Here is a 19,478-nt window from a genome sequence, read left to right as displayed (position 1 = left end):
TGAGTTTTAGAGATAAAAAATTTAAATGTCGAGTAATTGACTAACAAACCGAGATGTATTCTAGTCGAAAAGACAGTAACAAGTAAAAATATGATCTTTGACCATTGGAGATGACCATTCTCCACCAACGGTTACTCGAGGGTGGAGTTGGCTAAGCTTTTCCCGTGTTTTATAGCAATGAGCAATAACTCTAAGAAACTTCTCGACTTTTAAAATGTTTGTAACAATGGACTGTAAAAAGTGCTAAATTTTGTGGCGATTAGGATTAGGATTAAGTGATCTTAAGATTATAATTGGTCTGAGTTGATATGTCTTGACAGTTGGTGGCTATCTTGATCGAGGGATGGATTGTTTTATGACAAGATTACGGGTGTAACAACTGTTATTATTTGTTATACTAATTTTGCTTGTCATTTGACCTTGAGGTAGCCTTTTCTTTGTACTGATTGCATTTATTTTAACATATTTTGTCGGGCGGTCAAAATGACCGCTCACGGTAGGCAAGGCAGAATATAAATTGTTCTCAGAAAATAAAAGAGCAAACTAAAATTAAATACAGAAAAATATATTGTATGCATGTTTTAGAAAAAGTCAGAAATTATGAAGCGATATGATAAAGTTTAAATATGGTTCAATTTATGTAGCAGTCGCGAGAACGGTCAATTTGACCGCGCCGGTAGGTTTAGTGTTAAAGCGGGTATTTACTTAACGGGAAAAACTGGTTTTTCCCATGATCAATGTCACCCATGAGCTACGTTAGTAGCTCCTATCTTCATTCATTAACGTTGGCTATAACCAATGGGCATTGCAGATGTTACTCTCACTTTCCTAACGAAAAGTTTGAACAACGAATTCGCGTGCTTAGTTCAAAAGGCACACCCGCGCCGAACTTTCCTCCGTGATAATACGAGAACGAACTTCATTTGATCTCTAGACTTGTTCTCTGAACTTGAGCTATACTACAGAACAGTCACCACATTTCTAAACGTGTTCTACAAACAGTTCGAGTAACAGTAACAGTTAAAGCTTAAAAGTAACAATCAATCATCACAGTCGTCAAGTCGAAGACAGTCAATCGACAGAAGTCACATCATCACAGTCGTCAATACAAAAAGAGTTTCAGGTCGTACTCACTCGTAGTTTGGCATTTAACATACGCACCATTGAATCAAATGTTGAAGATATTGGATTGTTGAAAATATATATATATTATAATCTGTTAATATCAGCGTTATATTCATTCAACCACCCCTATTATCTTAATCGAAATAGGGAATAAGTGGCGTCGATTATTCAAATCGTAACGGGAATTTATGACTCCCGTTGGCGCGCTTCTTCGAGATCGCGTCTCCCCGCGAACGGTCGAAACGTCATGTAAGATGAATCTGGGCGCAAGGTTTGAAGAAAATTGGTTAAGTAAAAGGGTGTCAAAAATCGCTCGCAAGATTTGACGACTTCAAACAAACATAACTGTTGAAATGGTCACCACTTCTAGGAAAACTCCACATCTGATCTTTTTAGCTTTCTCAAGCGCTGAAGCCATCGACAGCATATAGACAAAAGAATAGCAGGGAGGCAGACCATAAACAGTAGACAGGCGACGTTGACTTCGGGGTTTTCAGTTATAAAGTAACACTGCTAGCGTGCGGATCTGGACCAGCTCAAATTGTATTCCCGTATTTCACTATTAAATTAAATATATATTTTGTATCTTACACTTTATCCACGCGTTTTTCTCTCTTTATATACCTAATAACCTCAACAATAACAAATTGTATAAAATCTTATAGTAATAATAAGCTTCTTTCTTGTTGGCCTGGTTGATATTGGTTTGTCGTAACACGTATTAAGTTTTAGACATCAGTTATATATCAACATTAAGGAGAAAGTTACTAAGCCCAAAATGCGCTTTGAATATCATACACCTTCTCCAATAGAGACAGAGAACTGCACAACAATAAACCTAAATCACCAACCCTATCCTATACTAGACTTAATAAAATTCTATAATCACCCATAATCGAAATGTTTTCTACCATTGAAAGAAAACAAACAAAAATAGCCGCCTGGATTATTAAAATTACACTGACAAAGATCAACCTTATTGATCTCCCGAAAAATCAAACAGGCAGAACAGAATACAATATCACATTCCTAGAATTAAATGCTAATCGACGCATCGAGATCAGAATCAGGAGTGGGATATACCGTTATCACAGGCGATAAAATACTAAAACAAAACCTTCCGAAATTGACATCGACCTTCGTCGACGAAAAATAAATTGCCATATGTTGCCATAGTGAAAGCTCGGAAATTTGCACTTATCAATAACCTACAAAACTTTGCCATCTAACCGGAGTCCACAAGTGTGATCAAAATCTTCGGCAACAGAAAAGCCGATGATGCAGCTAAAAATATTATAACCCTCTCACAAACTGAACCAACGATCTAATTCCACGTCAAGATCAAATAAACAATATAAAAATAAGCATAAAAGAAGGATGGTATAAAACCAAAGGAACAAGAGTTCATAATGTAATTCAGCATTTTGGTCAACAAGTACCATGTAAGAGTGAGAACAGAAAAGAAAGAACTGTAATTTCCTGGCTCAGGACTGGACATACTAAATTAACGCATGAATGCCTAGTCAAAAGATCCGCGTCTGCTCGGTACAATATACCCCAAAACCAAACATTAACAACCGACCACGTATTATATGAGCGCAGAAGAATAGGATCACGGCATAAAGATAAACTTACAATATAAAACCAGACGCAGCTCTAACATCATAACATTACATAAAGAATACAGTACACTACCTTAAAGAAACAAATATATACTCCAAAATATTACCCATCCAGATGCAATATCGTCGCTAATGATCTCGTAATCTATGTGACATAAAGTGTAGAAAATGAAGAAGATGAATTTTTTCATTTAACATATTGTCATCAATTTTCCACTAAACTATCTCCTCATTTAATTTTGGAATTATGTATATGTTTTGTTACTCAACCGAATACTTAAAGAAATATCAAAAATATTAGCTATGACTAAACATTAGAGTAATACTAATTAAGTTAAAATTAACAAAAATGGACTTCTTTCTTTCCTGTGTGGTTTCCAATCTTTTTATTTGTAACAAACCTGCGTTAATGTCGCTGAACTAGTGTTATAATCTCGAATAACTGTCACCACTGGAAAACCAGTCTGGAGAGTCCAGGTATCCATAATTTGCTTTATCGTTATCGTTGGATCGAGAACGTTGTCTTTGTGCGCCTGTTTTGTCAAAGCATCCCATAAATCATTTTGCTCGGCACTTCGGTACGCTCTGTTACAAAAGTACGAATCATGATTTTAGTTTTATATATTAATCCTTCGCTCCACAACAAAATTTTACAAGTATAAAGTATATCTAAATTTAAATAGATATTATCATCATTAACTGTTATATTATGTATTCTGTTTCAGATTTAAATAGCGAGACCAAGACATTTTAAACATACACGCATACACACATACACACACATTACGCTCATCCCATATACCTCAAAATTATGACCGGTGGTCAATTTTAAGGAAGACGCGACTGCAGTAACGCATTGTGTATAAGACACGAAATCTCAGTTTCGAAGTGAATTGTTTAACCGTTTCGCCTCAGCAATCCAGTCCGCCAAAGTACTGTCACTGAACGGAAACGCGTGCCAGAAACACACAGTGTGCGTGTTTGCTGTATATATGTTTCCCTAAGTCTTAAATAACAATAATTCCTGTAAGAACCGTGTATGAAATATCGTTTCACTGTCAGATGATTTATTAAATTTCTTAGCATGAAACAGTATACGATCGTTTGAATGTTTGAAATATATTACGTGAAACGTTCTGATGTTGTTTTAACAATGAGTAACTTTAAGAAGTGATTAATCCAATATGTCAATAAAATCAACAGATGTTCTGCCGATAACGAAAAAATATATTATTGACTACAGATAGCACTTGTATATGCATCATTTGGATGCCGGATATATGGGGTGCCGGACCCAGGAGTCATCGCGTGGTCGCCGCCTATATGCGGCGCTCGTACCCACAGGTCATCTCGTGGATGCCGCCTATAAGAGGCGCTCGTATCCACATGTCATTTCGCGGGTGCCGCCTATAAGCGGCGCTCGAAGCGAAAGGGTTAAACACTTTGTTTTGTTTTGTTTTGTCATTATCCATTTGTCAGATCATTTTATCGCTGGGTTAATTAACTATTTCTGCCCTATTCACTTTCAGACGCCTATAGATCCTATTTTTTCACTTCAAATTTAATAAATTGAAATCGTTTTTTATACAACTATTATATTTTAACTTTAAGATATATAATATGGAGTAGAAATAATTTGAGATATTTAAAAAGGCATTAATAATATATAATTGATTATATATATATAAGATATGCCATGTAACGTGCGCCCATGTTCAGGCACTTCCAATAATCTGTCAAAAAACTATTGGAAACAAAAATTACACAGTTTTAAGTCGGCAACACATTGTAATGGGCAAATTTCCAAAACATATTTTCTCGACAAAAAGCCAAGGATACTTTCATCGTTTTAGATAATACTATGTATTTTTGACTTCAAAGTAATATAGCTGATGTCAGGACAAATTCAACAATCTTCTATACTATGACCTTGACATGACCTTGAATTTAGAAATGTTGAGGAAATCAAGAAAAACATTATCGAAAACATTATAAGCTAACACAAAATCTAGATTAATGACACATAAAATAAATCTTAATCAAAAAGAAAGTGGTTATACTAAAAATACCTTCTAATCTAAAGTACGTTAACTAATCTTTTGTACAAGAGTCATTGTCTTTCCAAACGTATTCTAATTTGGTCCGAAATCTGAATAATAAATGCGAAAATTAAATTATTATCCTTATACTTACTTTTCATTCAAATAATTCGTTAGACCTTGCTTGAACACTTCGTTAGTAAGAAAATGATCCATCATTCTTATTATAGAAGCGCCTGTTCAAATATTATTATAATTATATCATCATATTGTATAATATCATATTACAAAGAAAACGTCTTTTATTTATACCTTTTTCGTAAGAAATTCTGTCGAAAATTTCACTAATCTCATCGGGATGTTCGACTTCGACCGATATCTGATGTGAAGATTCTAACGCGTCTAAACTAAAAACATCTTGCAGTTCATGTACAACGAATTGTTCCAAAACCTTCCAAGTTGGTTCCACCTAGAAAATTAAACCGATAAAATCTATGAAGAATCCGAATGATTTAATCCAAAAGGAAATAAGAAGAAAGTTGAAAATACGTATACTTTATATAGTACTGTCTATTACTATCTATTAAATGGAAATATTTTACTTTTATCAAAATAGAGAAACTTCATATTATTTGAAATCCATTGTTATTATCTAAAAAGTATTTAATTTAAAAATTATTAATATAAAAAATATTAATTAATTTGAAATTATTTTTATAATGACTATTACGTGTGACCTTTTCTTGTTTTCTATATAAGTTTTTCAACAATCTTAACAAATAATTTTTCAATAAATGTATTTCATACTATTATTATATGCAATAATTTATTTATGTTTCTGATTTCCTTTTAGAAATAGTTCTATATGTGTTTTATATTTAATATGGTACTTTATTTATTGAAATGTTTTGAAACAAAATTGTAAATTAAGAAAATCTGCAAACAAGCAGCACCCCGGAAAGAATATCTAACAATAAAGATTTATACCTAGAAAACATTATATGAAAATATTTCCTGAAATTAGAGATTAGTTGCCGTTATGCGATTAGCTGTCGAAGACGACAAAGTATTGTATTTTTTATTCGAAATAATCTTATGGTATTATATATTTTTTTCCGGATTTATCAACTTACTGCATTCACACCGATATATTCTACATAACTGGCAAAGCCTTCATTCAACCAAAGATCCGACCACCAACTTGGAGTGACCAAGTTACCAAACCATTGATGAGCAAGTTCGTGAGATATTACAGTTGCTACACGTTGCTGATTATGGCTGGTCGAGACGCCTTCTTGATATAGCATAGCAGTTTCTCTAAAAATTCAATCATATCACTTACCAAATATCGTAACGAATTTCATTCCATAACATGTTACATGTAAAATGTAAAGAAATTGTTTTGGTGTATACAGAAAATTAATTTCTATAAGAGATAACGAATCAATTTTTCAAGACTTTAATCAAAAATACTTGGGAAGAATTTAAAAATATTACCGAATATCAATTAATTGATTTTAAATACAATTCTTCGACATCACTAGAAATAACTATATCCATGCAGTAATTGTGTAATATGATGAATATTCTCTTATAAAAAAATCGGAATATATTGAAAATTAAGATGAAGTAGATAGTTAGTAGACGTTTTAAGTAGACAGAGTATTGTTTCGTATTTCTAAAAAAAGATAAACATGAATGAAGGTCTCTTTTGTTATGAACTCCAACTGTCATTCAGAGTATATAGAATTAAAATCGATATGCTTTAAAATACCCTATAAAAATACACAATTTAATGATAAAAATAATTGTTGATCAAACTCACCTGCAAGTGATCAAACCCCAGTTTTCCATAGCTCCTGCTGAAAAATCAGGTAGAGCAATAGTATCCATCTTGGGCAAGGGAAACTTAATCTTGAAATAGTCTTCGTAATATTTGAGTATTCTCGGGCCAATGTCTAAAGTGTAGCGTGCTTGCTCGATAGCGTCGATCCGTGCCCAAACTCTAAAATGTTCAGATTCGGATTTCAGCACTTCGAAATCCGAAACAATGAAAGCAACCAGGTAAGTGGACATCGGCACCGAGCGTTCATAATGGTCCCACACGTATGTTGGTAAGCCAGGCCTGATTACAATTAAAGAAGAAAGATGTACTATACGATACAAAATTTATGGAAAATATGAAAAAATTAAAAATAAACATGCGAGACAATAGAAATGAATTGCGAGCCACAATAAGATTGTCATGGGGAGAAATTTCACAAATGGATGCGAGAATTTTATAAAATCAATAGTAACCCGCATGAAAGAAGGGTACAGGTAAAAAAATATATAAGTAAATAATTATTCATTTCGTTATAGATTTATAATATTCAACATCTTTTTCTAGCCCTTCTGTCAGTTAAATACTTTTTGCTTCTTTCATCTAAAATTTAGCAACGAACATTTTCCAATTAACATCATACACGAAAATTTGGATTACATAATTAATATTTTATTATATAGTTAATATTATATTTTATATATTTTTTGTATTTGTTTCATATAAGATCAATTTAAATTTATTATAAAATATAGATACATATATGAATTAAACTATATCTATATTTAACTTCCCCATGTATTCTATATTTATATCAGTTTAGTCGTGTGATTTTATATTTATACCATATTATCTTTATTACAATTATATCACTGAGTCCTGTTTTAAAAAGTTTAGCAGTTGTAATGTTAAATTTGTCATTCCGCAAAACAGATAATATTTGAAATTTAGTACTATTTTAATGTAACATTTTTTATTTTGCTTGTTATAATTAAACAATTATATAACTTGATTCTAAGCAAGCATCTCACAACGTTTTTAGATTGTTGGGAAATAAGTGACTACTTCAAATACATTGAAATTTACTAAGTAATTGTGATAATAAATATCAATTATGTCACAATAATATTAGAGAAAAATTATATCTTATTGGAGAAAGAAATTATCGTATAGATATATAGTTATTATTATTATTACACAGAAGATACTTCTATTAAAGTAGTGATAATGCAGATACTCTTCTATCACATATTGTTGTGAGTTTGTATCTATGAATTATTACATTTTTTAAGAAAACAATTTTTGACACAGAAAAACCTTACTACAGGACTCGTAATAGTCTAAAATTTTGTAAAATTTATTAAATTGTTGGGGATGGAGAAGATCCTTCATCTACACTCTGTACGTTTCTTAAAAAGGACGCAGGAAATAGAAACGCTTGTATCCTAAACATTTATCTAATTATAAGCAATAAAATGGCACAGTCGCGACTATTCATGATATATATTCGGAGAGTTCCATTCTCGAAAATCTTGCAGAATGACCTTTTCCATGTGCATACGATAAATTCTCGATCCATCCCTATTGTGAATTTAAGATTCTCATAATACATGTATAAGGAGCCAAAAAGTCACGATTCTCAGACAGAACGGGCTGAACATCAACTGTGTGACATTGCGTCGCATTTGTTAAGGGTGCCCTCAGACGATCAACAATATTATCAATATTTCAAGATTCTCTACGAAAATGTGGTTTATCAATAAATATTCACAATAGATATTGGTTCTTTTAATTAGGAACCTTGAAGTATCGACAATATATATTAAACGCCCGAGGGCCGCCTAAGACTGTTAAGAGTCAGTGCAATGAGATCAGACTAAAGTTCTGTTTTCTTGATCAATCGTTAATTATACAGAATACGCATGTCAGTATAAATTCTGTTCGACATTATTTTGAAATTGTTCTTGGTTCTCGCATTGTCAATGCGTAAAATACCATCTAAACAGTCATGTAACGCGCAATTATACTCCTTTATCCACGACATATACACACTTGTAACAACCTTTCTGATTTCAACACAGATACATATATAGATAACTGTGTTGTCGCGTAGATTCGAATATGATTATTTAAAATCTAACATTCTACCCAGCAATCCTTTACAATATAGTTGGACAAATCCATTAGATATGACTTTATCGTTTGATTCGTGTCGACTACATTAATCAAAATTACAAGGCCTATACTAATATTGTAATCGTATTCCCTAAAATACCCCCGTCGGTCTTTAGCGTTGTTCGAATTCAGCTCGCAATAAAATCAAGCACATCAGAATGTTTTAGAAAAAACGAGTAGTATCACATTTTTTCAATATTCATTTCATTTTTAATATTTAAATAATTTAATAAGACAGAAAATTCGTAATTGCTACCAAATTCATAATAATCGAAGCTTTCAAAATTTTTCAAATCAAGAATATTAGAATCTTATAAAAAAGATTCATGAAAAATATATTTGATATATGAAATAAAATAATACGTAAGTAACGATCATAAGATTGGCAAAAACTTATTTCCCATCAATACAAATTTTATTATAAAGTTTCTGCTGTATTGAAATGTTAAATTATTCTGTTATTCCCTTACTTCTTGATCGTAAAGGAATTTTTTCATTGTCAATTGCATTATGGAATCTAATGAACAAAGAACAGTACAGAACAATTAACTTAGACAACACGCTTTGCGCAAGCAAATTGATTACACAGTTAATAGACAGAGCCTTTATTGGTTCTACAAATTATGTCTACGTTGAAATGCCGCAAGTAGTAAGAATGTTACATCCGTGTCATGTTAAATTACCAGTCATGCGCATGCTTTGTGTGTTCTATCTGTCACTATCAGAAGATTCATATAATTGAAGCTCAAAAAATTTTTATTTGAAATTTAGGTAATTAAATTATAAAAACCGATTCAACCTAGTACCCAATGAAAAAAGATTATTATAATCTATTGAGACACCTAAATCATAATCTTTTTGATCCAATTTATATACATACCATAATCGCGCGCGCGCATACACATGCACGTGCCTACACATAAAACTATATGTTATATAATAATAATTTATATATCAAAGATTAGACCTTGAAACACAACATTACTTAAATAAAATAATTATTTAGTTGATAAAATAGAATAATATAAATGGGGGTAACAAGAACTAATGATTGATTTTTGAAATTCTAATTACGACACATCTCGTCTACGGATTTGGACAGTTTGCATGCAAATAACTTGACAAAATTATGAACTTCTCGAATAATCCTATACATTTGATTCGATTGCGAAAATATCTCATAATCTCCAAGTAATCGAGGTAAAGTCAATCAACTAAACGGTCCAAATGCATCGCGTGTCTTGCGAAACCGTTTCCTTTATAGACGTGTTAAGTAGTTTAGTCACTTACACTGGCATAGGTTCCCCCATTCTAGGCATGTTCGAGATGGATGTCATGTTCTTCGGTCGTGCAATGCTGATCTTGAACGTGGCTTTCAACGCTGGTTCATCGAAGCACGGAAAAGCACGTCGCGCATCTGTTGGCTGGAATTGTGACGTGGCAATCCATCTGTAACGCAAGATACAGAAAATGTTCACAATAAAATGATAAATGTTCGTTGTATCAATACATATAAAGTTCCCTTTACAATTAAAAATTAATTGATAAGAGAATATCATGATTTAAACAGGCAAGAATAGTAAATGAAAACACAACTTCGAAAAGGAAAATATAAATAATTATGGTAATGTGAGTAGTATATTACAAAGATTAATATTAATAAGTATGATTCAGAAAATAACTCTAATTATTGCTAATATAGATATATACGTATGTTCATTGCAAAGTCAAACATTAAAGCATATCTCTGTGTTTTTCTTTTTTTCTATTTTAACAATATAGATTGCGTATATAAAATGTCTTTTCATATAATAAACTTTCTTTCTACAATTAAAAAAGATAATGTACAAATATTTGTTAATTTTCTTATTTTATATTTTTGTTTTCATTTATGTATATATTTGTATAACTAAATAACTAAACATATATACATATTTGAAATGCTTAAATAATGGAAGAAACCTAAATATTTGGGTTTCGAATGAGTTTAAAACTAGTTAGTATATACATTTTACATATATACATATGCATATATAATTGTCCAATAATGCTACGCACGATTTTTCAAGCACTTCCGATAGTCTACAAAAAGGTATTCCTAACAAAAGTTAGTAAGTTTTGAATAAGCATTAAAATTATTTCAATGGATTTCATTGATGTTTACCTTAAGTGCTAACGAAAAAAATTATCATATTTCAGATTGAATTCCCTAATAAGTTATTGTAGAAAAATAATTGTATATTGTCCTGATGCCGATTCAAATAATGGCTAAATGAATCTATATGGATTCGTCTAAAAAAATGTTACGTTGACATTTTATAAAGTGAAAAACTTTTCGATAATACCCACTATCCTAATTTGTTAAGCCACACACCTATGATTTAACATCTTGATAAACCTTTCATATGTTAATGTTCCTATAAGTCCGATCTAGGTATCTGAACCCAGGGATGAGTTGTATATCATATATATATATATATATATATATATATCGGAGATGAAAGAACACCGGAACCTTCCCTTTGGAACTTTGGGAAGACCCCTTAGTACTGTAATCTAGATTTCACCATAGCCATATTAAGAAATTTTTGTTATTCGATCTGACTGTATTTATTTGAGACTTATGATAGTGAGCTCGTGCTCGAGGCGACAACCAGTCGCCGAACGTAGCCGCGGTCAAGGGATGAACGCTTTGTTCAAGGCGTACGGGGTAATAGTATAGCTCTTCTTAAGAAAAAGAAATAGTTATAGCGACACTCGACAGTAAACATCCCAACGGTTTCTGTCCCGTGGCTCGCCACACGCAGACTCTATTCTTTGAGTAAGATGATTACCAGATGTCGACGCGTCTCCACAGTACATGTTCAGCAAGCCCGAGGACCTGCTATAAATCTTAAGATCTGTTTAACTAAAGTCCTTCAAACCGACAAACAGTCCTCGTCCCAACTACGAGAAAATAGGAGAAATCTATTTTCTCACGAACGACGCTTCCTCTTCTCGAACTTTCTCTTAAGGGCGGCTAGTACCCTTCCCTAACCACCAACGTGGAAATTGACCAATTAACAGTAACGTCAATTTCCCTCACTTTTCGAACGAAGACTTTTCTCCACGAATCCGATGAGCTCGTGCCCTTAGACACACCCCATATATTTTTCCTCGACAGCGTCACCGTGACGGAGAGTCACTCTCCTGTATGATCTCAACGACGATTCAAGTAACTCTCAGATACGTAGTGATTGCTCTGTGCATTAACCTCGAGTACAAATTAGACACTCACGAAGGATAAAGTTCGGCATCCCGTTGACCCTGGATTCGTTATCGAACCTGACACCATTATCATTAGTGTCGCGAGTATCAAAACATTGTGATACTACCGATGCTGCAATACCTCTAACTTGTGTTAATAAACTGTATCCTTGTTACACCGCACCGATGGCTAATTCCAATGAAGATTCATCGAACACCCCTACCTCTAATCCTAACGTGTACCCGACATCAGAAGTGGGATCAGTGCCGATTATAACAGTGCTAGAACTTACGACCATCGTGCGCGAGTTAATTCAGTTGCTAGTGCAAAAATCGAGTGTGAAACCTAACAATTTTTCGCTACCACGTTTTAACCCTTAAATCGCGTGCTCCTTCCCCGCTGCATGGGGCGCAGCTGTCAACCTAATTATGGAAGGAAATTATAATTTCAATAACGAGTGGCGAGTCGACTTCTACGTACTGGAAGCGTCAACGGGTAGATCAAGTCATCTGGCTGAGTCGTTTCCATTTTACTCCGATTCTGGAGCCGAGTGTTCACTAATTAAAGAGTCCGTAGCCTCGAGATTTTCTGGCAAAAGAATGACTGACATATTAGTAATGCGAGGAGTAGGAAATATTAAACATACTGTATTAAACATACACCTTCCATTTGTTCATTGTGTGTATTAATGATTTTTACATTGAAGACAATTTCTCATGTTCTTGCTGATAGTTATTTAAAATATGATATCACGATTAGTTGTGGAACTCTAAGTCAGGGTTTTGACGTAACACTACACAAAATAGCCTCGCTATGTGTAAAACAAAAATAATTAATGTCTGTAATGAAACCGCTGCAAACGAGATCGACGTTAGTGAAGTTGACACTGATGTACATGCTAATAATAATAGTCGATCAATTTCTCTTCTCGACAAATTCAAAGATTCATTCGTTACGGGTTTCCTACGCATTCGCGTAAATACAGGCAGGTTAGAAATACGATTAATTAATCCTAACATCACCGTACGAGGAAATCCTTATAGACTTAGCGAGGAGGAGCGAAGAGCGGTACGTAAGAAAGTAAGCGTTTTAATTAAAGCAAAGATCATAAGGCCCAGTAATTCGCCATTCGCGAGTCCTACGTAACTTGTGAAGAAGAAAAACGGCTCAGATAGATTATGAGTAGATCCCCGAGAGCTAAATCAAAATACGGTCGCAGACCGGTACCCTTTACTCCTTATTGCGGATCAAATCGCGAAATTGCAAGAGGCGAGATACTTTATTAGCCTGGACATGGTCAGCGTGTTTCACCAAATTCCTATTTATCCTAATTCAACGGAGTATACAGCGTTCGTTACCCCAACGGACAATATGAGTACATAACGATGCCGTTTGGACTGAAAAAAATGCACCGTCCGTCTTTCGGAGGGCCATTCACAAGGCCTTAGGCGACCTCGCTCATTCGTACGTTGTTATTTATTTCGATGACGTCCTAATTATTGCCGACACGATAGATCAAGCTTTGGAAAGATTGAGCACCGTATTAGATACCCTCGTAAAAGCTGGATTCTCTTTTAACTTTGCAAAATGTTCTTTTCTAAAGACATCGGTGCTCTATTTGAGATATGTAATTCATAACGGAGAGGTTTGTCCCAATCCGGGTAAAATACACACCTTAAGCTTTTTTTACCTGCGCCAACGACTGTCACACAGTTCAGGCAGTTCATAGGGTTAGCTCCGTACTTCCGAAGGTTCGTCCCTAAATTCTCACAGATGATGAAACCTCTGTATGCGCTCACCTCAGGTAACGGAAATATAACTTGGACAGATAGGCACGAGAAAATAAGACAACAGGTAGTTTCCGCCCTGACCAACGCGCCGGTGCTAATGATATTCGACCCCAATTACCCGATAGAACTATATACTGGCGCTAGCTCGGAGAGTTACGGGGCGATTTTGATGCATCAAGTTGAAGGTAAGAATAAAGTAATAGAGTATTACAGTAAAAGAACTACCCCCGCGGAATCTAGGTATCATTCCTACGGACTAGAGACGTTATCAGTAGTAAACGTTGTCAAGCATTTCCATCACTATCTACATAGACGGGAATTTCTTGTCGTCACGGATTGCAATTCGTTGAAAGCGTCGAGTAATAAAGTACATTTAAATGACAGGGACCACAGGTGGTGGGCTTACTTGCAGACTTTTATTTTGACATTATGTATCGGGAAAGTAAACTAATGGCCCACATAGATTTCTTTTCATGAAACCCCGTAGACTTATCGAATCACGAATCACCGTAAGATTGATAAAATCGCGGAGAAAGAAATCAATCTGGCCGAAATATCAGAACACTGGTTACTAGCCGAACAACGTCGCGATCTTCAAATTATAGAAATCACCCGCAAACTACGAAACGACGAGCTCGCGGAAGATATCGCGAATACTTATGAGTTGCTTTCAGGTATCCTTTACCGCAAAGTGCAGTGGAGGGGCAGAACCCTCTGCTTGCCCATTGTCCCGAGAGGCTTCAGATGGTCTGTTATTAACCATGTACATCAGTCAATTATGCACTTGGGTTGGGATAAGACGCTTATCCCAAAGTATTACTGGTTCGAAGGAATGGCGAAGTATGTTCGCAAATTCGTAGAGAACTGTCGAGTTGCTTGTCGAGTTTCGAAGGCAAGTTCGTGTAAGATACAAGCTGAACTACACCCTATACCCAAGACCAGCATACCGTGGCATACAGTGCACGTGGACATAACGGGCAAGCTAAGCGGCAAAAATGACTCCAAAGAATACGTCATTGTTTTGGTAGATGCTTTCACGAAATTCGTATACCTGCATCATATCCGTAAAATAGATTCCCTTAACACCATCAAAGCACTTAAGTCCGCTATATTATTATTCGGCAGTCCCTGTCGGATAATAGCGGATCAAGGAAGATGTTTTACACGTAAAGAATTTCAAAGTTCTGTGAAAGCAAACCAATTAAAGTTCACTTGATAGCGACCGGTGCTAGTAGAGCCAATGGATAGGTAGAGCGTGTTATGGGTACATTAAAAAAACATGTTTACAATAGTAGAGACGACCGGGCGGCCATGGCAAGACGCGATCGGGGAAATACATTTGGCTTTGAATTGCACCACCAACCGCGTGACTAATTTGAGCCCATTAGAACTATTAATCATTAGAACAGCAAGACCATACGACTTGTTGCTACTCGATAACATCAAAAAATATCGATGTCTCCAATATAAGACGACAGGCAATAAAGGGGATGGAAACTAATGCTAGGTATGATAAGGATAGATTCGACAAAACTAAAGCTAAAGCGGTTAGGTTTAATTTTGGTGATTTCGTATTATGCAAAAATGAGGAAAGAAACCGAACCAAATTAGATCCAAAAATTAGAAGTCCACTTGTAATAGCAGAAGTTTTGGAAGGAGACAGGTATATCTTAAAGATATTAGACGGTAAGCGATCATATAAGTACAGTCACGACAGATTGAGGAAAGCGCCAAATAGTCGTATCCCTGCTGAGTTGGATGTCTGTAGTGATGGCAATAACAGTGACCACGACGATATGAGTACTTCGATCTCGGAAGATCAGCAGCACTATGCCAATAACACCCGGCAGAGCGAGTTCGCTTGCGTCTCAGAGCGGTAATGTGATGTAGCTCAGTGAGACCCCGTGAGGCATTTCACTTGCGTCTCGGAGCGGTAATGTGATATAGCTCAGTGAGACCCTGTGAGGCATTTCACTTGCGTCTCGGAGCGATAATGTAATAAAGCTCATTGGGAACATGTGATGTAGTTTGCACGCTTCTTGGGGCGACAATATGGTAAAGCTCAGTGAGACCGTGGAACGAAGCTCTATGTGCTCATACGATCTAGAAAACCGAGATTCATTTGCATACGAAATCGAGAATGGTCCATCATGCCGTTACGATCCGACTGATAACCCACAGGATGCAACTATCACCTTGAATACTAATCATAACGTTACTAATTTTTATTCTCTTTATTTCCTTGTTGTCAAGCCTCCGAAGAGAATTTTGTTGTTACACTGGACCCTTGGCTTATTTGAACATTTAGTCAAATTGTAAATAATGTTAATTGTATCGAGTCTAATGTTAGAAAAACTCAATCTTTTAGTTACACCCGAGGACGTGTGATAGTCAGAATGGCCGTGTCGGAGATGAAAGAAAACCGGAACCTTCCCTTTGAAACTTTGGGAAGACCCCTTAGTACTGTAATCTAGATTCCACCATAACCGTATTAAGAAATTGCTGTCATTCAATCTGACTGTATTTATTTGAGATTTATGATAGTGAGCTCGGGCTCGAGGCGACAACCAGTCGCCGAACGTAGCCGCGGTCAAGGGATGAACGTTTTGTCTAACAAAGGCATGAAGTAACTCTATAGCTCTCCTTAAAAGAAATGCTGGGGACGGTTCACGACAGTAAACATTTCAACGATTTCTGTCCGGTGGCTCGCCACACGCAGACTTTGTCCTTCAGGTAAGATGATTGCCAGATGTCAACGCATCTTCACAGTATATATTTAGCTGGCCGAGGACCCGTTATAAATCTTAAGTTTCAGTTATATAAAGTACTTCAAATAGACAAATAGTCTTTGTCCCAACTACTGGAAGATAAGAGAAATCTATCCTTCCACGAACGACGCTTCCCGCTAGCAACTTCCCCTAAAGGGCGGTTAGCATCTTTTTCTAACCACCGATATGAAGATTGACCAATTAGCAGCAACGCCAATTTCCCTCACCTTCCGAACGAAGACTTTTCTCGACGAATCCGAGGATCTCGTGCCCTTAGACACACCCCATATAGTTTTTCCTCGGTGGCATCATCGGGACGGAGAGTCATTCTCTCGTGCGATCTCATCGACGAAAAGAGTAACGTCTTTACGATCAGTGAATATTTCACGTTTGTTAACAAAGAGTCAGACTTGGACTTTGTGAGAACGTACATCTATCATCCCGTCGACCGCGGATTCATTATTGAGCCTAGGATCATTGTCATTAGCTTCTCGAGTATCTAATTATCGTGATTACTTGTCAAATTCTATCATAATCATATTTGCACTAGTAAATATCCCCTCTATTGCATAACGATAACGTCTAATGCAAATGGGGATTCGTTTCACGCCCCTAACTCTAATCTTAATGTCAACCCGACATATATATGTATGTCGGGTTCACATTATGATTAGGGTTAGGGGCATAAAACGAATCTCCATTTGGATTAAATATTGTTGTTATGCAATAGAGAAGATATTTACTAGTACAAATATGAGTATTACGGAATTTGACTGGTAACCGTGGTAATTAGATACTCGAGATGCTTGTACATCGAGCGTAAAGACGCTAAGTAACTCGCTATTGCGATCTCACGAGAGAATGACTTTCTGTCACGATGATGCTGCAGAGGAAAACTATGATGGGGTGTGTCTAAGGACACGAGATTACCTGATTCGTCAAGAAAAGCCTCCGAAAGAAACTTTGGAAAGTGAGAGAAATGGACGTTCCGGTCAATTGGTTAATTTCTATGTTAGTATTTGAAGAAGCATGCTAACCGCCCTTGAGAGAAAATTGTTAACGGAAAGCGTCGTTCGTGGGAAAAGCAGATTTCCCGTATCTTCCCGTAGTGGGTGGTAGATTTAGGGACTGTTAAGATAAAGACTGTTTGTCCATTTGAAGGACCTGAGTTAACTAAATCCTAAGATTTAGGCTAACTAAACATGTACTGTGGAGATGCATCGACATCTCGTAATCATCTTGCCCGAAGAATAGGGTCTGTGTGTGGCGAGCCACGAGACAGAAACCGTTGGAATGTTTACTATCGAGTGCCGCTGCAACTATTTCTTTTTAAGGAAAGCTATACGATTACTCCATTCCTTTGTTAGATAAAACATTCATCCCGTGATCGCGACTACGTTTAGCGACTGGTTGTGTCACTTCGAGTCCAAGCTCACAAATCCCGAATAATTATAATCGGGTTAAATCATAAAGACTAAAGTATTGGGGATTTTCCTAAGAATTCCAAAGGGAAGACCCCAGTGTCCTTTCATCTCCAACATATATAATATAAAAATATTATATCTCACAAATAATTCAGTATATATATACAGAGTTATCCACTTAACTCGGAACCTGTACACTTACTATTATAGTCGGATGTCGTTCGCCATGTATAAGTTGTTGCTAGAAATATAATTAGGTGTAAACACAGAGCGGTTTGCTTGCTGCCGAAGGACTTTAAATATAACGTCACAATAAGAAGGCGCTTGCTGAGAAAACGAGTCTTGCTTTTCGCGGGTATGGCCATGTTTGGTTTTATTTTAATTGTGAAAATCTTAACAATACACCAAAACAGTCTTATAACAATGATACAAAAAATATAAAAATTTTTCTTACTTCGTCGATTTAGAAGTAATTGCATAATCGTCGGAATATATTACAGGGAATACCGAGGGAACTGCTTCGAACGATCAGTTTCATCTCTAACATAAACAACTTCCGTCCTTTTCCGACTAATCCGAACGGACCCAGGCATTATAAATTCATTTCTATCATATTCATATTTAAATTTACTTCTATTTTTCAAACTGGCCTGCCTAATATGAATTCTACGAGGCATCTTGATGTATTTTAATCAGTTTCCTTATTTTTTATTCTTACATTCGGCGTATTCATAGCAGAGTGATCAAAAATTAAGTCATAGCATCCAATTTGTAGAAAATGATCGTTAATAAATTTTGAGTTTTGAAATACGACGTAGAAGAAAATGTCTGATACGTTAAAAATAAAAATTACCAAACAAAATAGAAAAAGACCTCAATGTTCATAAGAATATGAACAATTTCATTGTAGTTCGCTAATAACTTTGCCAGCTGAATGCAACATTAAATAAAAAATAAATTAGGAACATAAAATCATCAGGTATTTCTCAGCGATTTTCTTCTCCTTATTGTTACATAAAATTTAAAGTCTGGCGAGACCCTCTATGTAGTCTCACATAATTATTCTTCTATCAACAACTCTTAGATGACAAATATCTTATTGTAGTAGTAAGCGTACATGTTTAACAACACCATAATTATTCTCATGCATTATTGCTACCGCAGGTTCTGGGTTAAGTGCATAATCCTATATGTGTGTATTAAATATTATCTCTCGCAACACACTATCAAGTTCTATAGATAAGATTTAAGAATGTTTAATTTTCATGTAAAAAAGTCTGAGAAATATATCAATTAATCTAATCCTCAATATTGTTAAATTATAATTTCATTTTTCCATATCTTTTAAATCTTCAATTTCAACATTGGATTGAACACATTTCTCGTTGGTAAGATAAAATATATGAATGTATGCACATACATTTTATGTTCACTCCATTAGTGAAAACTTGAATTTAAAGATTAGA

General features: G+C 35.2%; 1 protein-coding gene across 2 annotated transcripts in view; it reads right to left on the bottom strand.

The window, feature by feature from the left end:
- Nucleotides 1-19,478, bottom strand: part of LOC100642906 (aminopeptidase N) — a 59,478-nt gene that overhangs the window by 13,888 nt on the left and 26,112 nt on the right. For both annotated transcript variants that reach the window (XM_048406993.1, XM_048406992.1), the window contains exons 4-9: nucleotides 10,074-10,232; nucleotides 6,612-6,911; nucleotides 5,920-6,103; nucleotides 5,099-5,255; nucleotides 4,941-5,022; nucleotides 3,149-3,332 (exon numbers count right to left, since the gene is read on the bottom strand). In XM_048406993.1, coding sequence (XP_048262950.1) covers nucleotides 3,149-3,332; nucleotides 4,941-5,022; nucleotides 5,099-5,255; nucleotides 5,920-6,103; nucleotides 6,612-6,911; nucleotides 10,074-10,232 — 1,066 coding nt within the window. The remainder of the gene's footprint in view (nucleotides 1-3,148; nucleotides 3,333-4,940; nucleotides 5,023-5,098; nucleotides 5,256-5,919; nucleotides 6,104-6,611; nucleotides 6,912-10,073; nucleotides 10,233-19,478) is intronic.

The sequence above is a fragment of the Bombus terrestris genome, chromosome 7 (genome assembly GCF_910591885.1).
Source record: "Bombus terrestris chromosome 7, iyBomTerr1.2, whole genome shotgun sequence".
NCBI lineage: Eukaryota > Metazoa > Arthropoda > Insecta > Hymenoptera > Apidae > Bombus > Bombus terrestris.
Note: the sequence above shows the minus strand (reverse complement) of the source record. Positions and strands in the feature narration are given on the sequence as shown.